Raw genomic sequence first — 21,889 nt, 5'->3', positions numbered from 1 at the left:
TGTCATTAGATTCCGGTTAGTGGGGTGCAGGCAGGGGCCTGAGAAATCATCCCATTTGTACAGGAAGGAGCTGAGATGTAGTGACCACTTCCCATTTGCTTAAAACTACAAAGATGAGAATTAGTAACAGATATAGTGAACTTATAAATATAATGAAATACCAGAAGAAAAAAAAATCAAATGGAGGATTTTCCTTAAAAACTGCAAGTCCTTGGTAAAACTCTGCCTTCCAGAAGGAATGAAGGCCTGGTGGGAAGGGATGTTGGTGAGCTCAGCCTCCTAGGAGTCTTTTCTCTTGCTTATTCATGTATTAAAGTGATTTGCCTGCAAGTCATAATGGGAAATTAGCCAGCCTTAGATCACAGCCAATATCTGTTAAGTATAAATTAGAAACACCAAATAGAACACAAAATATTCCACCGAGGACTTGGGAGTTGCTAGGAAACGGGAGGTCAGGCGACACTCAAAGGCCAGGTTATTCCCATCCTTGGGGCCTGTCCTGGACTCTTCACACTGGACTCTCGGCAAGGTGGGAGCCGGGCATGAAGGCTCCGCTTCGAGGTACCCACGCCCAGACTGTGAGGCCAGGCTCTGAGCTGTGTGGCTCCAGCTGCATAAATCTGGTGCCCCCTTCCACCCGCAGGACCCCACTTCAGGAAAGGGTCCAATGTGTGATGCACCACGCTGGCTTCATCTGCAGCCTAGCACATTTCTCCAGGAGACTGGTGTCTGAGAATTAGTGCAAAAGAGTTTTAGGTCCAAGACTCTTGCAGAGATGAATTGCAATGTTAAAAAGTAAAAGGGTTAAAAAGAAAGAGAGAGAGAGAGAAAAGAAGGAAAGAAGGGAGGGAGGGAGGGAGGGAGAGAGGGAACAAGGGAGTTCTTGCTCCTAAATCAGAGATCCAGGAAACAGAAGGCTGCCTGAGTGCCCGTTTTGTCCTCACCTGTCCTTAGAATACATTCCATCTACTTCTTTGAGTGACCCAACTTACTGTATTTAACATTCACCTCGTCCTTGGATTTAAAGAATAACTTTCAGGGTTCTGCTAATCCTTTTTCCATGAATTTGTCTTCTCCTATACGCCCCTAAAAGGAAAGAAACATGTCTCCAAATTCAATTTGGGGATATGCTGCCCAGTTCAGTAAATGTGAATAAATTCATGAAAGGAAATGCACACCTCTTTTACTGGGACGGCTACACACGGAGCATCGGAGTTCTCCACCAACACCCCAAGGTGCCTTCTTTCCATGGGATGACTATGACAACCATTGTTTATCAGCCACCATCGGGGTGACTACGTGCCAGAATCTGAGCCAGGAGTTTTACAGACAAGCACATAGTCAATCCTTGTACCCACCCTACAAAATAGGTGGCATCTGTCCTCACTTCATGGAAGAGAAAACTGAGTACTCAAATGACAGACTGGTGACCTGTGGCAGGTGAAAGTTGGGCAGCTTTCTCTGTACAACTTCGCTCAGCTTGTGACACACAGCCTCCAGAAACAGCTTCATTAATCACTTTACTCCAGAGATGTTTAAAGAGTAACCTATTGTATCAACTTGTTGAACCATATATTGTCTGAATGACAGATTGCTTTATTTTTTGGCCAAGTGTTCTCTGAAAATTATGAAAATCTTATCGCCAAATAGCCTCAGTAGAGGCTAACAAATAAAACAACACCAGGCCCAGCTAAATGGCTTGCCATAGAGTCATCAGGCTTATGGGGATAAGTGTAGGGCAGAGTTTACATTCTGTGATTTATATGACAAAATTGTGGGACAAGCCACAGTGGTGAAGGTTGTTTGAAAACACTACTAAGCCACATCAAACGCTGGTGAATACTCTGAAAAATCTACCCAGGTCAGTGTCTGCATCCCCCCTCGCCCCCCATCAATGTTGTGTCCTCATGAACTGTGGTCTGAGGCCGGTCAGTGCTGCATGAATGAAAACAGAACTGACTTAGACTGTGACCTGCTCAGCATCCACTCTTCAATTTTTTGGCACCCAACTCTTCAGTAGCATGCTCTCTCTCAGCTTAATGTTCCTACTGATCTGTACCCACAGGCCAGGGCAGTTTCTAGTCCCCACGGTGCACCGTCTGTGTTTCAGGTATGCAAACTGCCCCCTCTGTACCCAAATGACCTGCACAGAGAACAAAAAGGCCTGGGCACCCAAAGGCTCTTTGAACATTTCCAACCTGCCTTCTCAATCATTTAAAAGCTTTATAGCAACAGGTTGGAACAAGAAAAGTGGATGAGCTGAGAGCAGGCCAGGTGAGTAATGGAGAACAAGTGGTGATTGTATTGCGGTTAATTTTTTAAATTGAGCATGAGAAAGGAAAGGCTTTATTTAACTCTGCGGACATTGGCAGAGCCCCCTGGCTTGTGTAAACTGGGAAATACCTCTAGCACGCCCCAGATAGCAGAGCAGCCCAGACAGCAGAGCAACGGAATAGAAATGGCCCCTCTGCTGATGCAGTCAGCTCTGCACCATGTCACCTCTTTGTTCCTTTGCTGTCTGGCCCTGAGTATTCACAGGCTGCTTTAGGACCTGGAAATCCAAGTGAAATGATGTCATGACCAGGTCTGACTGGCCCTTCCACCTCCACACAGGACCTCATTGCCCTAATTTGCAAGGCAGCTCTGATGAGAAGTCTCCTAGAGCTGCCACTGTGTTTGTACTTGTGGTTCAATGTAAACTGACGAGCTCCAACTTTACTGGAATCGTGACACAGTCAGGGAATTAAATATATAGGCCAACATCTCAAAGTAAATACCAGAAAAAAAAAAAAGGAGAAAGAAAAAAAAAAAGAAGGTAGGCAAATTGTCCTTCTGCAATTACTCAAACCACAATTAACATAGTAACAATACTTCGCATTCACCTCTAACCATCCAATAAGCTGGGAGGATTTCTTTCTTTCTTTTGGCCCTGCAAAATTTGCCTCAGTCCCCCCCTCATTATGCCTGTTCTTATTTCCATTTTCATGTTTATCTAATACGATCTTTTAAAAAGATTCACTAAATAGTATGGAAGACATTTGTTTGCTGCGGGATTTTTCACCATCATCAACCTGGGGTGGGGGGGAGTCCACCACAGCTTCACAGAACCACTTTTCTTTAATTTTGTAGAGGCCAAATTGGAGTGTATCACAGCACAGTCCCAACGCTGAACAGTACTCCCTTTTAAGAGAAATCCTGACAAATGAAGCATCTGGCACACTTTAATGAGCTGTTTTGTCCTTTCAGGGGAGCCGAAACTAGGACAGCCATTCATCTGAGAAAGTGGAGAGCACAGAGTAATTACACAATGGCGCGAGCCACGCTGATATTAAGGGTTTCTCCACACACACCATTTTACATTTTCTAACACTGCAAAGAAAGCAAACAATGCATGTTTAATGACTAAATACATCTGGAAAATGTTTACTGATACACAATTTTCTCTTTTCACCATTCGTTTATTAGTAAAATACCTGGTTAAAGGCAATAACAAACACGATAATAAAAGTTTGCTTGCATGTAGATGCTATTATTCCTGAGAACAAATGAAAAAATAAGAATAAAAACCATGAAATAATCAGCATGGAAATACATTTGGTCCTTGGAGGGGCCTTTGGAAATGTCTGGAGACATCTGGGGAGAGGGGCTGAAGCTCTAACTGAACTTCAACAACAAAGAATTAATAGTCCGGTCCAGAATGTCAGTAGTGCCAGGGGTGAGAACCCCCTGCCTTAACTTGATCAATAAGAAAATAGGGAGGGTTAGAAAACAGGTAAGCAAGAATCATCTACTTGAAAAGTTGGAAGGAAAAGGATGTGCAATTTAATTATTCTCATTTCAATTAAAAGTGCCAGACAGGTGAAGCAGACCAGCACAGAACTAGAAAATCAAGGAAAAAAAAAAAAAAGTAGATTACAAATCAAAGGAATCTAGGAGGGCAAAGCTCAGAGGAAAGTTTGGCTCTGGAAATCCACAGGGAAGAGGTACTTACCTAGCCCAGAGCTGAATGAGAGAAGGGTTTCTTTAGGAGCCTGGCGAGGGAGGAGGTGAGGGCAGAAGCCCTGGCCATGCCTACGTCTTTCTAGAGGAACCAGTCAAGAGGGGGAAGGGGCGTGGGGGAATGGTCAGAGAGTGTCGGAAGGAGGAGTAGAGTGCAGCGTCTCAGCCCTGGGGGGAGGGGGTGGGGATTAAGAGGGCAGGGCAGAGAAAAAGTGCCTTGGGAAGCTTTCAGCAGGAAGGTGGCCAGCATTAGAAATAAGAAAATAGTCAGGGCCTCCTTTCAAAAATGCTTAGCAGTGAGGAGATTACTGGGGGAGGGGAAGCCCAGTCACATTTCTTTGCACTCTCACGTCCCCCTTTTCAGCAGGTCTGCATGCGTGTGTGTCTTTCTTGCATCTCCCAGGGAAGGCAAGAAAAAGAAAGAAAAAACTGTTCTTCAGACAAGGCTGCAGCTATTTAAACTCCCAGCTGCAGGGTACAGTAATGACAGTTTCTTCAAATAGTCACAGGCCGCTAGAAGTGTTATTTAAAAGCAACACTAAGCCAAGAGTGACACTGCCCGCCTGTGGTCCCAGCTACTCTGGAAGCTGAGGCAGGTGGATCTACTGAGCTCAGGAATTGGAGGCTGTAGTGCACTATGGTAGTGTACGTGAATAGCCATTGCACTCTGGCCTGGGCAACACAAAAAAGAAAAAAATGAAAGACCCTGTCTCTTAAAAAAAAAAAAAAGGCAACATAAAATCAAAACAAAAAAATCCTTTCAATCCTCACAATGGCAAAATTATCTCATTATTTTAAGTTGCATTTCTTTGATTTGCTGAGAATGTATTTCACCTTTCTACTAAACCACCTGTCACTTTCTTATTGATCTGTAAAGGCTTTTTATATATTAAGGCTACATAGCCATTATTATATACATGGCACAAAATTTTCCCTGTTTCTTGTTAGTCATCACAAGGGCAACATGGGACGGTGCCTGTGGCTCACTGGGTAGGGTACGGGGCCCATATACCAAGGGTGATGGGTTCAAACCCGGCCCCGGCCAAATTGTAACAAAAAAATAGCTGGGTGTCGTGGCAGGCACCTGTAGTCCCAGCTACTCGGGAGGCTGAGGCAAGAGAATCACCTAAGCCCAGGAGTTGGAGGTTGCTGTGAGCTGTGTGATGCCATGGCACTCTACCGAGGGCGATAAAGTAAGACTCTGTCTCTACTGCCCCCCCACCCCCCCAAAATGTACACACCCTCATATGGAATGTAAACTCTCAAGAATTTTCCTTATGGAAACAGCATTTGTGCGGGTGAATGAGGCAGCAGGGCTGTTCAAAACGATAAAACGATTCAACAGTAGATATCTTACTTGAAAGTATAGCCACTGACAGAATTCTATAGTCACAACAAATGCGTGAGAACGTTTCAAGATATATTAAGTTAAAAAAAGAACAGATTGGGTGGCACCTGTGGCTCAGTGAATAGGGCGCCAGCCCCATATACCGAGGGTGGTAGGTTTGAACCCGGTCCTGGCCTCCTGGCCAAACTGCAACAAAAAATAGCCAGGAGCTGTGACAGGTGGCTGTAGTCTGAGCTGCTCAGGAGGCTGAGGCAAGAGAATCGCCTAAGCCCAGGAGCTGGAGGTTGCTGTGAGCTGTGACATTACAGTAATCTACAGAGGGTGACAAAGTGAGACTCTGTCTCTAAAAAAAAAAAAAGAACAGATTACAAAACCAAGGTTAACTATGCTCCCAATTAAAAAAAAAAAAAAAGTATGTATACAGCAAATGTAAAAAGAATGTGAAGGAAAAATGTACATATACAACAAATGTACAGAAGGTTGGCTCTGGATGGTTAAACTGTGGCCAACTGTAATTTTTTAACTATTTCAGATATTTTCCAAATATTTTATAATCAATAAACTTTGCCTTTATATTAAGGATGGGTGGAGGCAAAACCCAGTAACTGTGTGCTGTCATTTTTATTACCATTACTATTCTTGGTTGTCAGGGGAAGAAGCAGCCTGAGAAAGGAACAAGAAAAATCCCCCCAGGTCAAAGGAGAACACGGCAAAGAACTGAGAAGAGACAGACAGGGGCCCGTGTGTAAGGAGGAGAGAAAACCCAGGGGAGCTTTAGCCCGGAGCCAAGCAGCAATTCTCTCGCCCCAGCACCTACCCTCTGGCACCCAGGCTCAAACCTGGCCCCTTTGCTCCACAGTCTTTGAGGGGAATAACAGCTGGGTGCTGATGAGGTCTTGGGAATCAGTCCCTTGCACAGCTGCTGAGTTTCAGAACAAAGTCACTGCCAGCAACTGTACACTGAGGGGACTGCTGTAAGAAAGTCAGTGCAGGACAACTTAAGTTGGGGACAAAAAAAAAAAAATCTCAGCCTGCATGGTGGGGGCTGGGATGTGGGAGTGGGCTGCCATTATGATTGGGCACTATTCCAAAAGTTCGTCATGATGAGCCACAGTAAAAACACAGCACAGCCAGAGGCTACAGTGATTTGGGGACACCACTTTAGTCATCGGCACCGCCCGTGAGAGAGGGGCTGGGGTCGTCTCTCTGATTGCATCATCTTCCTACAATCCTTTACTGATGGCGTTCATCTGAAAGAGGGGAAAACGTCTGTATTCTGTCGCCCACGCTCTCTTGCAAATAGCAACAGGGTTCTGGAGCTGGGGAGCCACATATTTAAACTAAACAGAAGTGAGGAGTGAGAAAACCCAGCTTAATGTTGCCGAAGAGGTAGGAATAGGTGGTACTTTCCCGTAGGTGACTTACACGCTGTCTTTCTCCTCTGAGGGTAATGAGTGCACGTCAGACTAATTACTTTTAAACACTGACAGCAAAAACAAAACATTCAAGCACTGGGGTTTTCACTTAGTACCAGAAACCTTATCTGTTAAATAAAAGCAGATTTAGTTAGCCAAGTAGCAGCTAGCCACAGGATTATTCATTTCTTTTAAAAGCAACTAATTTAATATGAAAGCCCTCCTTTACAATGAAAACATCTACTCCCTCCCGGGACGCATTTAGCAACTGAATGGGCATCAACCGACCACTATTCCAGTGTTCCAGGGAAAGGCAGAGATTAACATTTCAGTCATTATTTTGTTCTTTTGTGGGGGCAGGGGGATCTCTACTTTGGGGAGTAAGAGAATCCCGACAAAATGTGCCTCGTCAGGTTTTTCAGGCTGATTACAAAATTCTGACAAGTGTATGCCTGTGTGAGACAAGCGCGTAATATTCAACAGATGACCATTCGACTCCCACCACGCCTATGGGTGCAGATTTCCATACTGCATAGAAATCGGTTTACAACGTAATTTTACAAAGAGATTACTCTTGTGCAGATTTCCTTAAAGTTTTCCATAAAGCACACAGCAGGGAAAAGCTCTAAGATGGACGTGCATAAGCTTTTAAAGAAACATACTTTGAAATAACAAATTCAAACAAAAGGAACCACCACTCCTTTCCTTCTTCAACCTACTATTAAAAATTATTTTTCCTATAAAAAGTGAATTCCATGTAAAAATATGTCGCATTATCAATACCTTCACTGATGAGGGGATTATGTCCTCTGTTTTTTTACAAAGGATTTATAGCTCAAACTTGTGCAGACAATCAAAATCAGCCCATACCCATCTGTTTAGAAACTAAAAACACTTCTGGTGCTCAGAGAATCGGCAAAGTCTGTGTTTGATCTCTTCAGAATTTTACACTCCCGCAATCCTGGCAAGGTACATGGAACTTTTAAATAGAGCAAATAAGATAAAAATCCCCTACCTTGGGCTTCGTTCCCCCCTTCAGCTTTTGTCCACTGTAAATGGCTGCATCTTGAGCAGTCCCGGCCAGGAGCATCTGAGCTGACAGGGCACAAAACCCGGCTTTCTTCGGCTTGCTGGCGCTCCCAGCCTTTTATGTGGTGTCTTGGGCTGTGTTTGCTTAATTCATTCCTGATTCTACTCAAAGGAAGCCCAGCCTAGCAAGGCTGGCGCGATGGCAATTACTGAAGGTATTTTTGACCAGAGGAGCAAACTAACCATCTTCCACACACCACAGGTGTAGAAATACATTTAAGGGCAGTAAGATGCTTGATTTGAGAAGATAATCTATTCCTCTTTTTTTTTTTCTTTTTAAGAATATGTCCCAGGACAAAAATCAAGCAATTTAGTTGTGATCTTGGAAAATACACCCCAGAAGGAGAAACAGCACAGCGCTGGGGCTGAGCTTCACGGATGGCTATTTATCCTGATCGTTACAGAGCTCTGCTGAATAGTTGCCATGACAACTCGGTAAACAGGATGGAAGTGACCACTGAGGGGTATACTGGGATTGTTTTCTTTCTTTTTTTTTTTTTTTTTGTAGAGACAGAGTCTCACTTTACTGCCCTCGGTAGAGTGCCGTGGAGTCACACGGCTCACAGCAACCTCCAGCTCTTGGGCTTACGCGATTCTCTTGCCTCAGCCTCCCGAGCAGCTGGGACTACAGGCGCCCGCCACAACGCCCGGCTATTTTTTTGTTTTTGCAGTTTGGCCGGGGCTGGGTTTGAACCCACCACCCTCAGCATATGGGGCCGGAGCCCTACTCACTGAGCCACAGGCGCCACCCGGGGATTGTTTTCTTTAGGGAGAAGAATGGTTGCTTTCAGGCTTCCCTTACTAAAAGTGCTTCCAAAGGTAAAGCTGCCTTTTTATAGGTTCTATAGGAGATGTATTCAAAAGTCAAAGAAGATGCTGGCAGTGGGTGCTCCAGGAGATGGTCAAACCAACTGGGGGTCGAAGAATTACTGAAGGGTGCAGAATCCCAAGAGAGTAAGTATGCAGAGGAGACAGTAAAACTCATTGAGTGTAGGAAGGAGTCAAAGGAGCTGACCATCTGGATAATGCCAAAAAGTCCTAGTTCCCAAGTTGATGCGTCTGCCCCCCTTTGTTCTTCCGTTAATCTCTCCTGAATCATTCACATTTTATTGTGTGCAACAGAAACTTCATTCTCCATGCTTTCCCCTTTGGGCCAGGCAACCAGAATCTGCCCCCATTCTTACAAAACACAATTTGAAATAAATGTTCATCACATTATGAACAGATTATGAACATTTGGCATTTTGACACATCATGACAATATGTCTTTGTCAAAACTCAAAGAACCATGTATAACACAGACAGTGGACTCTTAATGCAAATTCTGGACTTTAATATAATAAGGATGTAGCAATATTGGTTTATCATTGCTACAAAGGTGTCACACTAATGCAAGATGTTAATAAAAGGGGAAATTGTGTGTTGTGGGGGGTTTTCTTAGAAAGGGAGATAATGTGGGAACCCTCTGTGCTAACTGCATGCTCAAATTTTCTGTAAATTGTTCTAAACATTAAAGTCTATTAATATTTAAGAATCAAAATAAAAGGGTTCATCTCAAAGAATGCAAGAAATATAAAAAATGGCTCTTTGTGGCAGCTGGTTAGAAGTATGCAATTTAAAATTCAACTCAAAAGAGAAAGGGTCTGACAAGAGTCTTACATTTTCCTCTGATTTAGCTTAAATGTAGCTTAAACTTGGGAGGAAATTAAGTACGCATTAATTTCTTTCTTTTTTTTTTTTTTTTTTTGTAGAGACAGAGTCTCACTTTATGGCCCTCGGTAGAGTGCCGTGGCCTCACACAGCTCACAGCAACCTCCAACTCCTGGGCTTAAGCGATTCTCTTGCCTCAGCCTCCCAAGTAGCTGGGACTACAGGCGCCCGCCATAACGCCTGGCTATTTTTGGTTGCAGTTTGGCCGGGGCCGGGTTTGAACCCGCCACCCTCGGTATATGGGGCCCGGTGCCTTACCGATTGAGCCACAGGTGCCGCCCTGTACGCATTAATTTCATACAGCGACATGTAGCTGTTTCAATGTCCACATGACCTCATCTAATACACTTCACCACCCTCCTGTGTGGATACTGTCAACATACTCACATCAGAGACAAGGAAATAATCCCCGAGCCACACAAGGCTTGGTGACAAGAGGCCTAAGAGACGGCTAGGCGTGCACCTATTTCATTCCGTGTTTTATGGGTTCCAGCACCTGGGTGGCTTTGCAATCCCCTTCCCAGGCCAACAGGACTATGGTGTACCCTAATGTGCTGGACCTAGAGCACCCCTGACTCCCTGGGCCTTGGCAGGAGTGGTACAGGGACTCCCATGCCCCTGGGGCAGAACACAGATGACCAAATGACGAGGCTCTACAGGTCAATGTGGCTGTGGGAAAACAGTCACAAAGGAAGAAACAGAAAAACAAACAACATGAGTACAAACATAGTCAGTAAAAATGCAAGCAAAGCTCTAGAAAACCCAACTGCCCATAAGAGCCTTGAGATTGTATTGCATAATGTGCTGTAGCAATGAAAATTCTGAGATGAAGTTATGTTCTGGAGGCTATTTACTGGAGCAGGAAAATGTACCGTGTATTCTCATTAAGGGCTTCAAAATATTTGACAGTCCTATGAATGAACACCTGACATTTTCACTTTACTCTCAAGTGGCCAGTGACTGGGAGATGCACAAATGTAGGTTTCATTCAGTAGAAGTAAGACCTTTCCCCCAAATAGTAAGTAAGGGCTTACAGAACAGAAAGCAACAAGCTGCCTCTAGGCAGACAGCGAAGAGTAAGTTCTCGCTTTCTCTAAGGGTTATTTAGGAAGAGAGTATGATCCTTCTGTGGGACATGTAAAGGTAAGAACTACACCATATTTTGTCAATGGTTACTGCAAATATGTTCCCAGGTGGACAAGCCTAAAATCTGATGTGTAATGTGTCAGATGTGTCATCAAAGCAGCCTCCACATGCTGTACCCCAGGGCCTCAAGTGAGTGAGTTTGCTCACAGGTTTTCACATTATCTTTGCAAATTACGGACACTCCTGGAACCACTTACACCAAGTGCACATGTCCTGTAACGTGTAGTCAAAATATCACTCTGCAGATTCATCAGTGAAACAAAGTTATTTATCTGCAGAAAGGCCTGGAAACACAGTGGCAAGGTGTGTATTTGAGGGGGAGGAAGAACCTCCACTTCACACTTTTTGTAAAGCCACCAGAAAGAGTGATAAGAAGCCACGGTGCTCTTGAGTGCCAGGCGGTGCCCTTGCTTCAGCTGAGCCAGCGCTTTTGACACTCAGGGAGTTTTAGATTCAATGCAATACAGCAATAGATAATGTTGGACTGAGTGAATTATCCATAATTCCAGAAAATTCAATCAAAAATTTAAAATCCAATGTTTAACCTTTCGGTTTAGCACCTGTCCAGTGGGAGTGGCAGAGCCTCACACCCAGACCTCTATGCCCAGTCATGACACAGAACAAAGGCCTTGGGGGGAAAGCCCATTTAGAAATGGGTGCATTTGTGTATGAAGCACCAGCCCCCGCTCCCCCAATGAAGCAGTGTTTGTGAATAAGCCCCTGGGGCTGTTTGGCTTTTCAAAAGGGCCTTAAACTCTGGGGGGAACGGGTACCTCTAAGAAGAGGTCAGCTGAGGGAGATAGGCAGGGTGAAGTAACATGATATAGCATAAAAAGTTTCCTGAGTATGCAGGTCACTACAAAAGTTTTGATAGGGTCCATTACTTCATTTCTAAGAAAAACCATTGACAGCATCTTTTCTGATTCACCTGTGCAAGTTTCAACTTGCTCGGCTTACTGGTGTTGCTGGGAGGGCTTCATCTGTATCTGTCCATGAGGATTTTGTGTTTCAATTTTTATGTATCTCAAACTTTCATAACATATTAAGAATATCACCTTGTAGCTGGGTGCAGTGTCTCATACCTTTAATCCTAGCACTCTGGGAGGCCAAGGAGGGCGATCGCCTGAGCTCAGGAGATCTAGACCAGCCTGAGCAAGAGCAAGACTCTGTCTTTAAAAACAGCTAAGTGTGGTGGCTGGGGCTTGTAGTCCCAGTTACTTGGGAGGCTGAGGCAAGAGAATCACTTAAGCTCAAGAGTTTGAGGTTGCTGTGAGCTGTGACACCATGTCATTCTACCAAAGATGACAAAGACTCTGTCTTACAAAAAATAAAAGAACAGCATCACCCCAGCAGTAACCTAGCCTACTGGTACATCCTCAGGGTGACTCCCAACTACACAACTCAATGATGATCAGAAGAGACAAACACTTCCAAAATAAAATAAATAAAGTCAACTAAAATGGAAAGTCTTTATGTTTAGCAGAGCTGAGCACTCACACCCCATGAGCATCTCTAAGACGTCCCTTTGGGAGCAATTTGACACTTGTTGACCACACACAGCCTGCCCATCAAGGGTAAGACAGGCTGTGTGGAGAGGGACTTGCCCAGGTCTTCTGTTATTCATGAAATACCTTATTCTCTAGGATTCACATATACCCTTGTAAGATGCACCGCAGGTGTGATCCCATTAATCCCCCTCCTTCCCCCTCCCTCCCCCCTAGTAAATGTGGAATGTAAAGGTCTTAGCAAAATAACTAAGAAAATGCTACAAAAGCTATGTTAACTAATGTGATGAAAATGTGTCAAACGATCTATGAACCTAGTGTATGGTGCCCCACGATCATACTAATGTACACAGCTATGGTTTAATAAAAATAAATAAATTAATTAAAAAAAAAAAAAAGAAATACCTTATTCTCCAAATGGGATGGGGGCAGAGAGACCTAATCCTAATAAGACACGGAAAGGACCGTGGGGGGAGAGGAAGGTCTGAGAAAAAGGGCCTGTCAGAAGGCTAATGAGAAATAAGATGCATAAAAGGAGATAATGTGCCTGGATTACACACATATAAATTCCTAGGATTAAGTGTGCTGGATTCATGCGATTCGTTCCTCAAATTTTCATACCTCTAGAAATGAAAGGCTCTTACTGCTATAACGTCTGCAAACACTCTACAGAAAAACCGTAACGCCTTACTACACTCTGATGTCTCACTTCGCGTGTGTGGTTGTGAGTTGTCTAGAATGTTGTTCCAATGAGAGACTGAGTCTCAGCTAAACAGTAGCACCATGAAAGAGGGGGATACGGGTTTCAGCTCAGGGAAGATGCTGGCGACATCTTCAAAGCCCTTGAAAGAAGAGCTCTGTGTGAGACAGCTTGCCTGTCCTCCTGCCTGGGGACAGATGGGGCTTTGAGATCAACAGCCGACGCAGCCTGCTGCCATCTGGCCAACTCTGCATCTCCGGCTCTGTTCTCTCTCGATGTTCCACTTTCCAACAAATACGGTGAAAGTGCAATCACAGACCTCCTGGTCGCCTTCCCCGGGTCGTCCTGCCACTCGTCCAGATAAACCTTATTCCACCATGCTGCCTGTGCTGGGAGCCTTTCCCCACCAGCCCCCAGTCCTGGGGAATTAGGTGACCTAAGCTCCTGAGTTTTTGGAGAAGACTTGACGGAACCTTTTAGAGCCTTGTTATGTCAAGTTAAATACACACACACACACAGAGAGAGCCAAAAAAATGTATACACATTTTAAGCAAGGAAAAAACTGCATTAAAATTGTAATACTTCAAACCCAGCCCTGGCCAAAAACTGAAAAAAAATTGTAATACTTCATATATATAGTTAATGTTTGTTCTCTTGTATATTGTATCTTACTATCTCTTATAATTGTAAAAGTCAAACAGGGCTTGAGTATTATAACTTTTATTCATATACGTATATATATTTTGAGATAGGGTCTCACTGTGTTGCCCAGCGTAGAGTTGGTACAATCATAGCTCATTGCTGCCTCAAACTCCAAGGCCCAAGCAGTCCTCCTTCCTCAGCCTCCCAAGTAGCTACAAATACGGAGCACATCATTACACTTTGCTAATTTTTAAAGTTTCTTTTGTAGAAATGGAGTCCTGCTATGTTGCCCAGGCTGGTCTTGATCTCTTGGCTTCAAACCATCCTCCTGCTTTACCTCCCAATATGCTGGGATTACAGGTGTGAGCCACCATGCCTGGATGTTACTGCTGCAACCCATGATGTCCCCCCCAGAACACTAACGACAGAACTGTGAGGAGAGCCTGCCAGGCATGTTCCAGGAGCCAGCCCTGGCTGATCCTGCAGGGAGCTGGCCCTGGGCTCACAGAAAGAATCTAGTTCTCACACCCAGCAAGGCTTTCCCGATATTCATCAGTCAGTTCCCTTCTTTAATTCTGTCCCGAGCCTCCTCAGGGCTTTTCTGAGGAATGTTAATGAGAGACTTTTTTGTCTAGAACTTATTTGGTAAAATACCAGGCAGGGATGCCCTCGGGGAGAGATTCTGATGGGGCAAAGCAGGCTTTCTGTCAGACACAAATCTGAGTCTGGTCAGGCACCTGTGTCCAGATACTGCTACTACCTAAACAAACCACAGTGGAGGAAAGCTGAGAGGCCTCATCACCAACTGCAAGTCGTCTGCAGGAGGGGTCTGCCCTTGGTGAACTCTGAAAATGCCAAGCTCAGGGAGGGTTATATCCAAGGCAGGGGCGACCTGTAGACTAGCGCCTCTCAGGAGGCTGCCTTTCCATCCACTTCAGAACTGGGCACCTCAGGGAGGGTTATATCCAAGGCAGGGGCGACCTGTAGACTATCTGCCTTTCCATCCACTTCAGAACTGGGCACCAGGAGGACTTCTCATTGAGGAGAGTGATGTGCCCTTTATACAGCATCCAAGATTAGTAAGAGGCTGCTTATAAAAAAGAAAAAAGAAAAAAATCCCACATGTTGTGATAGTTGAATTGACATATGTGTTCTAGCACTCTACTTACAGACTCCTTCCTCTGGACCGTGCTTTTCAAAACAAAACACAGACAGCCCAAATAACAACAACAACAAAAAATTAACCAATAACTCAAATAACAAAAACCCACAAAGACTTTCTAAATTCTTAAAGCCCAGATGCCCATTCTAGAGTTAAAACAATTGCCAAGAACGGTGACAGCCTATTCTACAAGCCACAGGGTATGTGTGTGTGTGTGGTGTGTGTGTGTGTGTGTGTGTGGTGTGTGTGTGTGGTGTGTGTGTGGTGTATTCCCACGCTGGGCCAATGCAGAGTCTCAGATATTAAATAACCGCCTACAGATACTTCAATTTTTCTCAGGCCACAGAACTCTAGATCACAGACTTTACAGCTACCATTTTTATCTCTTTCCGGTTACAGAATCTTCAAAAAAACCTCTAGAATTTTCCAAAACCCATGACTCTCACCCTGAAGAACGCACAAAATACCGACATATGTACATATTTGAATACAGTCCCCAAGCCCAGGCTCCCCTGATGAAATGACTGGAGAAGAAAATGAGGTGAAGAGAGATAACTCATCTCTCTATGCTGGAAATAAGCACTACCCATCTCTGGGAGAAAGAAGGGGAGATGCTCTCTAGGAAATTTCTAGAGGAATCTACTTTGGACTAAAAAAATTAATACGAATCTCTGCATGAGGGTTGTTTACATACAAGTCATAGAACATAATCAGTAATCCAGTATTTTCAGTGGAACCAAATGGATGCTAATTGAGTCATAACAATATTTCTGTATTCTAATTAGCATCCTGATACTTAAAATCACACCTACATCTTGGGCCTTGGGACAAGTTGGCTCTTGTGCCTTCACTTTCTGAGTGCCTTTAAAATGGCACCAAGATTTTTTTCCAAGTCTTCTACCCCCCCTCCCCGCCTCCTGCTATGTTTGTTAATTAGCGTCTGCCATAATTCAGTCCAAATGGAAACATGAGGATGAACTGGATCATTTTTAAAATGCAAACATCAAAGCAACTGGGTGCAAATAAATCTCAGCATGGGAAAAAACATTTTTAAAAAAGGTAATTTCTTCAATATTCCAGCTGCTGAAATGTTTTCAAGCAGGCTTAATTTCAGAAGCTGTTACAGTACTAGGGAAAAACTAACTCTGCGCCATCCAAGAAAGAACACAAAAACCCTACAGACTAAGGATTTCAAACTGAAATTTCTTTTTTTTTTTTTTGAGACAGAGTCTCAAGCTGTTGCCCTGGGTAGAGTGCCATGGTGTCATAGTTCATAGCAAACTACAATTTGGGCTTCAGCGATCCTCTTGCCTCATTTTTTCTATTTTTAGTAGAGACAAGGTCTTACTTTTGCTCAGGCCGGTCTCAAACTCGTGAGCTCAGGCATTCCACCTGCCTTGGCCTCCCAGAGTGCTAGGATTATAGGCGTGAGCCACCGCGCCCAGACTCAAACTGAAATTTCCATCCTTTTCATAGCACTGCCAGGGTGGTGATCTAGGATGCCAGTAACTGAAAGCTGCACAATGATGTCTCATACCGCAAAGAAAGGAAAACAGTTTTGAAGAGAACCATGGCTCACCAGCAACTGTAAGATGCATCCAGGTGTCCAGGACTTTAAATTGAAAAAAAAAAAAAAAACCCAAAACTTGCATATTTGAAGGATAAAACATGGCATTACTATCCCTATTATAAAAATGGCAAAAAACACTGCCAGAGAGTGCACAGCTCCTACAAGTATATGGGGTCAGACAAGCTCATGTGCTCCCTGCCTCTCTCACTGCCGCATATCACCAAGGTCACCTCTGAAGTACTGCCCCGGGGAAGCTAAGTACTAACGCCAGGGCCTACTATATCCTTCAAAGCACTTTTTCTAGCCTAAGTTCATGAACTTAATTGTCAGACCTCACAGGACGACAGCTGATGGTCACTCCACAAAAAGAGTTCCAAAATTACTTGGAAGGGTGGAGCAGGAGCTGGCATCAGTACATAGCTTCCCAAATGGGAGTACTTTCAAGGTGACTGCAGTGATATTTGGTCATGAGGTATTAGCATATTTTCAAAGATGAGTTTGTGAACTTAATTGTCAGAGTCCTCATACATCAAAAGCCCATTTGTACTGTCTGGGAAATATCCCCACCGGGATTTCTGAAGCACAACAAGTTGGGATATAAACCAGGTTATGTGACGTATTGCTATGAACTGAGAGAGATGTTCTAATTATTAAATTTCTCACATTATATAAAAAAAGCTATATATTGTTTATGTTGCCATTTTTTGGTGTGACAACCTTAAGCATTTTAAAAAATGAAAAGATTAGGTACTTTTTAAAATATCAGCATGGTGCATATTAAGCTATGTCAGCACAGAAATTCCTACAGGAGACCAGTCATGGCTACTTGACGTCATTCAAATGCCAAATTCTCACCATCATCCTCACAGTCAATGGGTCACTCTTTCTTAAAGAGATGTCCAGTTCTATCTCTCTAGAAGACAGAGAATTCATTACTGTGGTTCTTATAAGTACATTATTTTTAAACTGTAAATGAGGAATGTATGTACTGTTATGTCAAAGGCAATTCGTAAACAATACAAAAAATAAGGTCCAGCATCAGTGAAGTTGCCAGAATGTAACCCATGTCTCATGGGAACAGCTGAGATCCGATCTCTCCCCCTGATCCTCATGAGGATTAGCATCTCGTTCCTCACCAGGAGGGAGTTCTTGAAATTACTATTTTGTGGGGGGTTTCTCTCATCAGAAGGGTTCCTAGAGGCTAATGTTTGCCAAATCAAATCGTTTAAATGTATTAACAACACTTTAAAGCAAATTACACCCCCCCCCTTTTTTGAGACAAAGTCTCACTTTATTGTCCTCGGTAGAGTGTCGTGGCGTCACAGCTCACAGCAACCTCCAACTCCTGGGCTTAGGCGATTCTCTTGCTTCAGCTTCCCGAGTAGCTGAGACTATAGGCGAGTTACCCATTTAGCCATAGCTTGAGCCACTGGTATGTCTAATATTATATTTTCTTTGTTTAGGTAGCTTCTCCTTTTGAAACTCACATTGTTCCAACTCAGGTTAAGACATTGAAAAGCTAAAATCAAAGAGCCTGGATATTAAAATGTATGCCAACTGTCTTCTAATTAGTTACAATCAAGTATAATCTAACTAAAATTCAGCACTGCTACTTAAGACTAAAGCTTCTTCATCATGTTTAACAATAAATCTAAAAAAGCACACACACGAAAGAAAACTTACAAAACCCACAAAAACACACCAATCAACTATTTCTTCTAACAGGGTATTATCACACTCTGGAACTTGTCCCAAGAATTATAAACCACATGCTTAAAAAAAAAAAAAAGTGAAGGCTTCACAATGTTTCCTTTTAAAATAGATTTCCCTACAGCTTAATGACATCTTTCAAAAGCAGACTAACAGGCTAAAGGGACAAAGCGGGTGTTTTCATTTAATGTCAGGTTATAATAATGTCATATCCATTTCCAAGCATCTACAATGAAAGGACTTTGGAGAAACCAAACTAGTGAGTGACCACTCCCTAGGAGGCTGTCTCCTTGCAGACCAGATCTCAACCCAGGACTGTCACAAATCTTACCTTCTGCATGTTTGGCTTGATACAGCGAACAAAGAAGGGATTCGAGGAGCTTAGTGTTGCCATTAAGGAATGCAGTGAATCCTATTAGAAAGGAAAAAGTATATGTTGATTTAGTCTCTGATTTCTTTCCCATTTCTCAGCACCCTAGGCACTTATCAGAAACAAGAATAAAAAACAAAACAATATAAATCATATGAACGATAACCTGAGTTTTTTGTTTTTAATTATCATTCTAACATCAAGCAAATATACTACGACTCCTTGTAACTGACATTATTCCACAATATACAAAACTCAGTTATCATTTCCTTTGAAATAATACCATTAAAAAAAATTGTTAGCAAACAAAACACAACCCTAAGATAGTTCAGTGTTTAGTATAGAAAAGCTGAAAAATGTCTACTTTTCCACTGTAATTATTCCCCTTAATTCATTATTTCCATCAAAATGACAGTCTATGCCTGAATTTCATCTGCCTTTGAGCTGCTCTCTCTCACTTTTACCCTCAAATCACCAGGCCCACAGATTCTAGATAGAACATTACTTTCTTTTCTTTTCACACTTTTGTTTTTTTTCTTATGGAGAATTTTCAACATTCATCCAAGCAATCAGAAGCACATCAAGAGTTCTTATCATCAGCTGTAACTCCTGGCTAATCTCATTTCATCTGATCCCTATCTCCACATACTCTGCCCCCACCTCTGGTGAAAAAGCAAATCCTGAACATGGTGTAATGTGTGTTATACACGTGACACTTTAAAACCCATCACCACAATACCATCACACCTGCAAAGATTGAACATTCATTCCTTTAACTAATATTAAAATGTGCAATGGTCTCAACGTTTCAGATTAAAATGCTCAACTGTTTCAGATTTTCTAATTTTTAAACGGTTTTCTCTTTTACATCAGAATGCAAATATAGTTTATCAACTGGAGTTGGTTGATACTTTTTTTTTTAAAGAGACAGAGTCTCACTTTATCGCTCTCGGTAGAGTCTCACTTTATCGCCCTCACAGCAACCTCTAGCTCCTGAGCATAGGCAATACTCTTGCCTCAGCCTCCTGAGCAGCTGGGACTACAGGCGCCCGCCACAACGCCCGGCTATTTTTTTGTTGCAGTTTGGCTGGGGCGGGGTTTGAACCCACCACCCTCGGCACATGGGGCCGGCGCCCTACTCACTGAGCCACAGGCGCCGCCCTGATTGATAACATTTTTTTTAAGTCTTGTTTAATCCACTGGTTTCGCTTCCATCTCTTTCTCCTTTTTCTCCTTACAGTTTTGTTGCTGAAGAAAAGTGAATTGACTCCAACACTACAGTGATTAGTTACTTCTCCAATTCAAAAAGCTTTAGGATTTCTCCGAGGACAAAACTTCCTACCCTTCACGGTCCTTTGTATTCTGATACCAACTGAAGTGTGTGCACGGCGTCCTGTTCTGCTGGTGTGCTGTTTGTTGTCTGCGGAAGGCCCGGAGAGAGAGGGCTTGCCCCCCGTCTCTGGGCACTTTCTCGGTCCTCGTCTCTGCCTACCCTTGCCCGTTTCCCTGATGCTCAGTCCAGTTTAAATCGTAAACGTTGACAAAACCTTTCAAGACAACTCCAGGTAAAACTGAATTTCTAGAAAAAGAATCTGAATATCTTCACTGGAAGATTAGGAGCCTCGTTTTAGAATCAGACATAGGTTCAATTCGAACCCTATAGGAAGTCTCCTCTTTGGGCCTTGTCTCTCAACTTCACTTTCCTCCTCTATAAGACGGGGACAGTAGGACTCACAGGGCGTGTACAGACAATGTCTGGAAGGTGATTGGCCCAGTGGCCGACACATAGGAAGTACTTAATGTTAGTTCTTAGCAGGATATCCTAGCTGAGTCAAGGCGGCCCCCTCCATATTGCCAGCCACTGTGGTGTGGCCCTGGCTCATCCCCCACATCCTATGACAGGCCTCACACAGAACACAGCCCTGTGCATCCCCATGAGTAACCAAGTGAAAGATAGCCTCCCACAGGGCAGATCTAGTAAGGGTCTGCAGACCCATGTGCCTCCATTTCCCCTTCACATTAGGGTTTTTTACTTGAGGATAAAACAGACAAATTAGGAAAATGGTCTTCATATGCTTTATCCCTAACCTACATAAAATGCTTATGTATTTAAAACACAAATACGAATGTTGCTTATTTTCCCCGAATTCTGGACATCGGGACAAGATAATTGACATTCATCTTATTTAATCATGCACTTGGTCAATATTCCTAGGTATGATACTGTAAATACGTCTTGGAAAAATATAACCATCCTTAGCTGGTTACAAATATACCCTATGAGTCCCAGCTGCTCGGGAGGCTGAGGCAAGAGAATCGCTTAAGCCCAGGAGTTGGAGGTTGCTGTGAGCTGTGTGTGACGCCACGGCACTCTACCGAGGGCCATAAAGTGAGACTCTGTCTCTACAAAAAAAAAAAAAAAAAAAAAAAAAATATACCCTATGAGCCTCTAAATACAAATCAAATAGTGAGGCAAATAGTCTTAAGAAGGCTGTTAGCTTGAAAGCTTAAAATAAGTTAACTATTTCCTATTTTTTAAAAAAGGATTTACATGTTTTCCACTGACTTAGAAAAAAATTTCTATTTTCTAACTAAAGGACTGTAGGGTTTAAAAGTATGATATAAAAGAAAACTAGGGCAGTGCCTGTGGCTCAGCGGGTAGGGCGCCGGTCCCATATGCTGGAGGTGGCGGGTTCAAACCCAGCCCCGGCCAAACTAAAAAAAAAAAAAAAGAAAACTAAATAAATATTTCATAGACCTCACATATACCCTCCTCCTCTTTTCAATCTGTAAAATCAGAGAGCATCAATCCCTCCCAGCCAGCAGCAGATACTAACCTTGAACTGTGAACTGACCGTGGGCCTTCGATGTTTGCTTCCACATTTCAAGGTATCCTGGTTGTTGCGGCTTGAAACATGTTCAAAGAGGTCGTAGATGAAGTCGAACCTGTGTGAGGCGAGAGCAGGAGGATCCTGGGGTGTACATACCCATTACGGGGTGCCAGGTTACTGTAATTACACGCACTTTCCCCTGATAATTAAAAGTAATACACTGAGGCCTGGAAGCCCGCAGATAGCCTCCAGAGATTTCAAACCAACCATTGCCAAAGAGCTTTAGGCACTGAAAATAAGAGCCAGGGCTGGAACCACTGAGACCCAGGGTGGCCTCCCTCCTCGGAGTGCTGTGCTTTCTAGAAGGCCAGCGGAGCCTCTGGGGCCCCAGTTTCCTCACCTGTAGAAGCCAGATATTTGATTTTCTTTTGTTGTTGTTGTTGTTTTAATATAGGCAAGCTTTATTAGGCAGGAACTCACAAAGTTAGAGTGGCAAGTGCACTTAAAATTCATGAAAATGTTTAAATATTATGTGACAGATACATATGAATCCAAAATTCTGGAAGGTATTCAAGCAAGGAATAGATATTATCACTCATCTTTGGACAGATATAACAGCATTACTGAAACTGGCTCCCAGGCAAGTATGCACCACTTGCTCCTGTGTATTAGGGAAAACGGGACATCCTAAT

At 43.3% G+C, this 21,889-nt stretch overlaps 1 protein-coding gene across 1 annotated transcript in view; it reads right to left on the bottom strand.

Moving 5' to 3' along the window:
- MYO10 (myosin X) overlaps positions 1 to 21,889 on the bottom strand; it is a 225,647-nt gene that overhangs the window by 58,104 nt on the left and 145,654 nt on the right. Inside the window, exons 18-19 of the mRNA XM_053592862.1 lie at positions 21,204 to 21,312; positions 18,328 to 18,408 (exon numbers count right to left, since the gene is read on the bottom strand). Coding sequence (XP_053448837.1) covers positions 18,328 to 18,408; positions 21,204 to 21,312 — 190 coding nt within the window. The remainder of the gene's footprint in view (positions 1 to 18,327; positions 18,409 to 21,203; positions 21,313 to 21,889) is intronic.

The sequence above is a fragment of the Nycticebus coucang genome, chromosome 1 (assembly GCF_027406575.1).
Source record: "Nycticebus coucang isolate mNycCou1 chromosome 1, mNycCou1.pri, whole genome shotgun sequence".
NCBI classification, from domain to species: domain Eukaryota; kingdom Metazoa; phylum Chordata; class Mammalia; order Primates; family Lorisidae; genus Nycticebus; species Nycticebus coucang.
The sequence above is the reverse complement of the archived record's forward strand: the minus strand, read 5'-3'. Positions and strand labels throughout refer to the sequence as shown.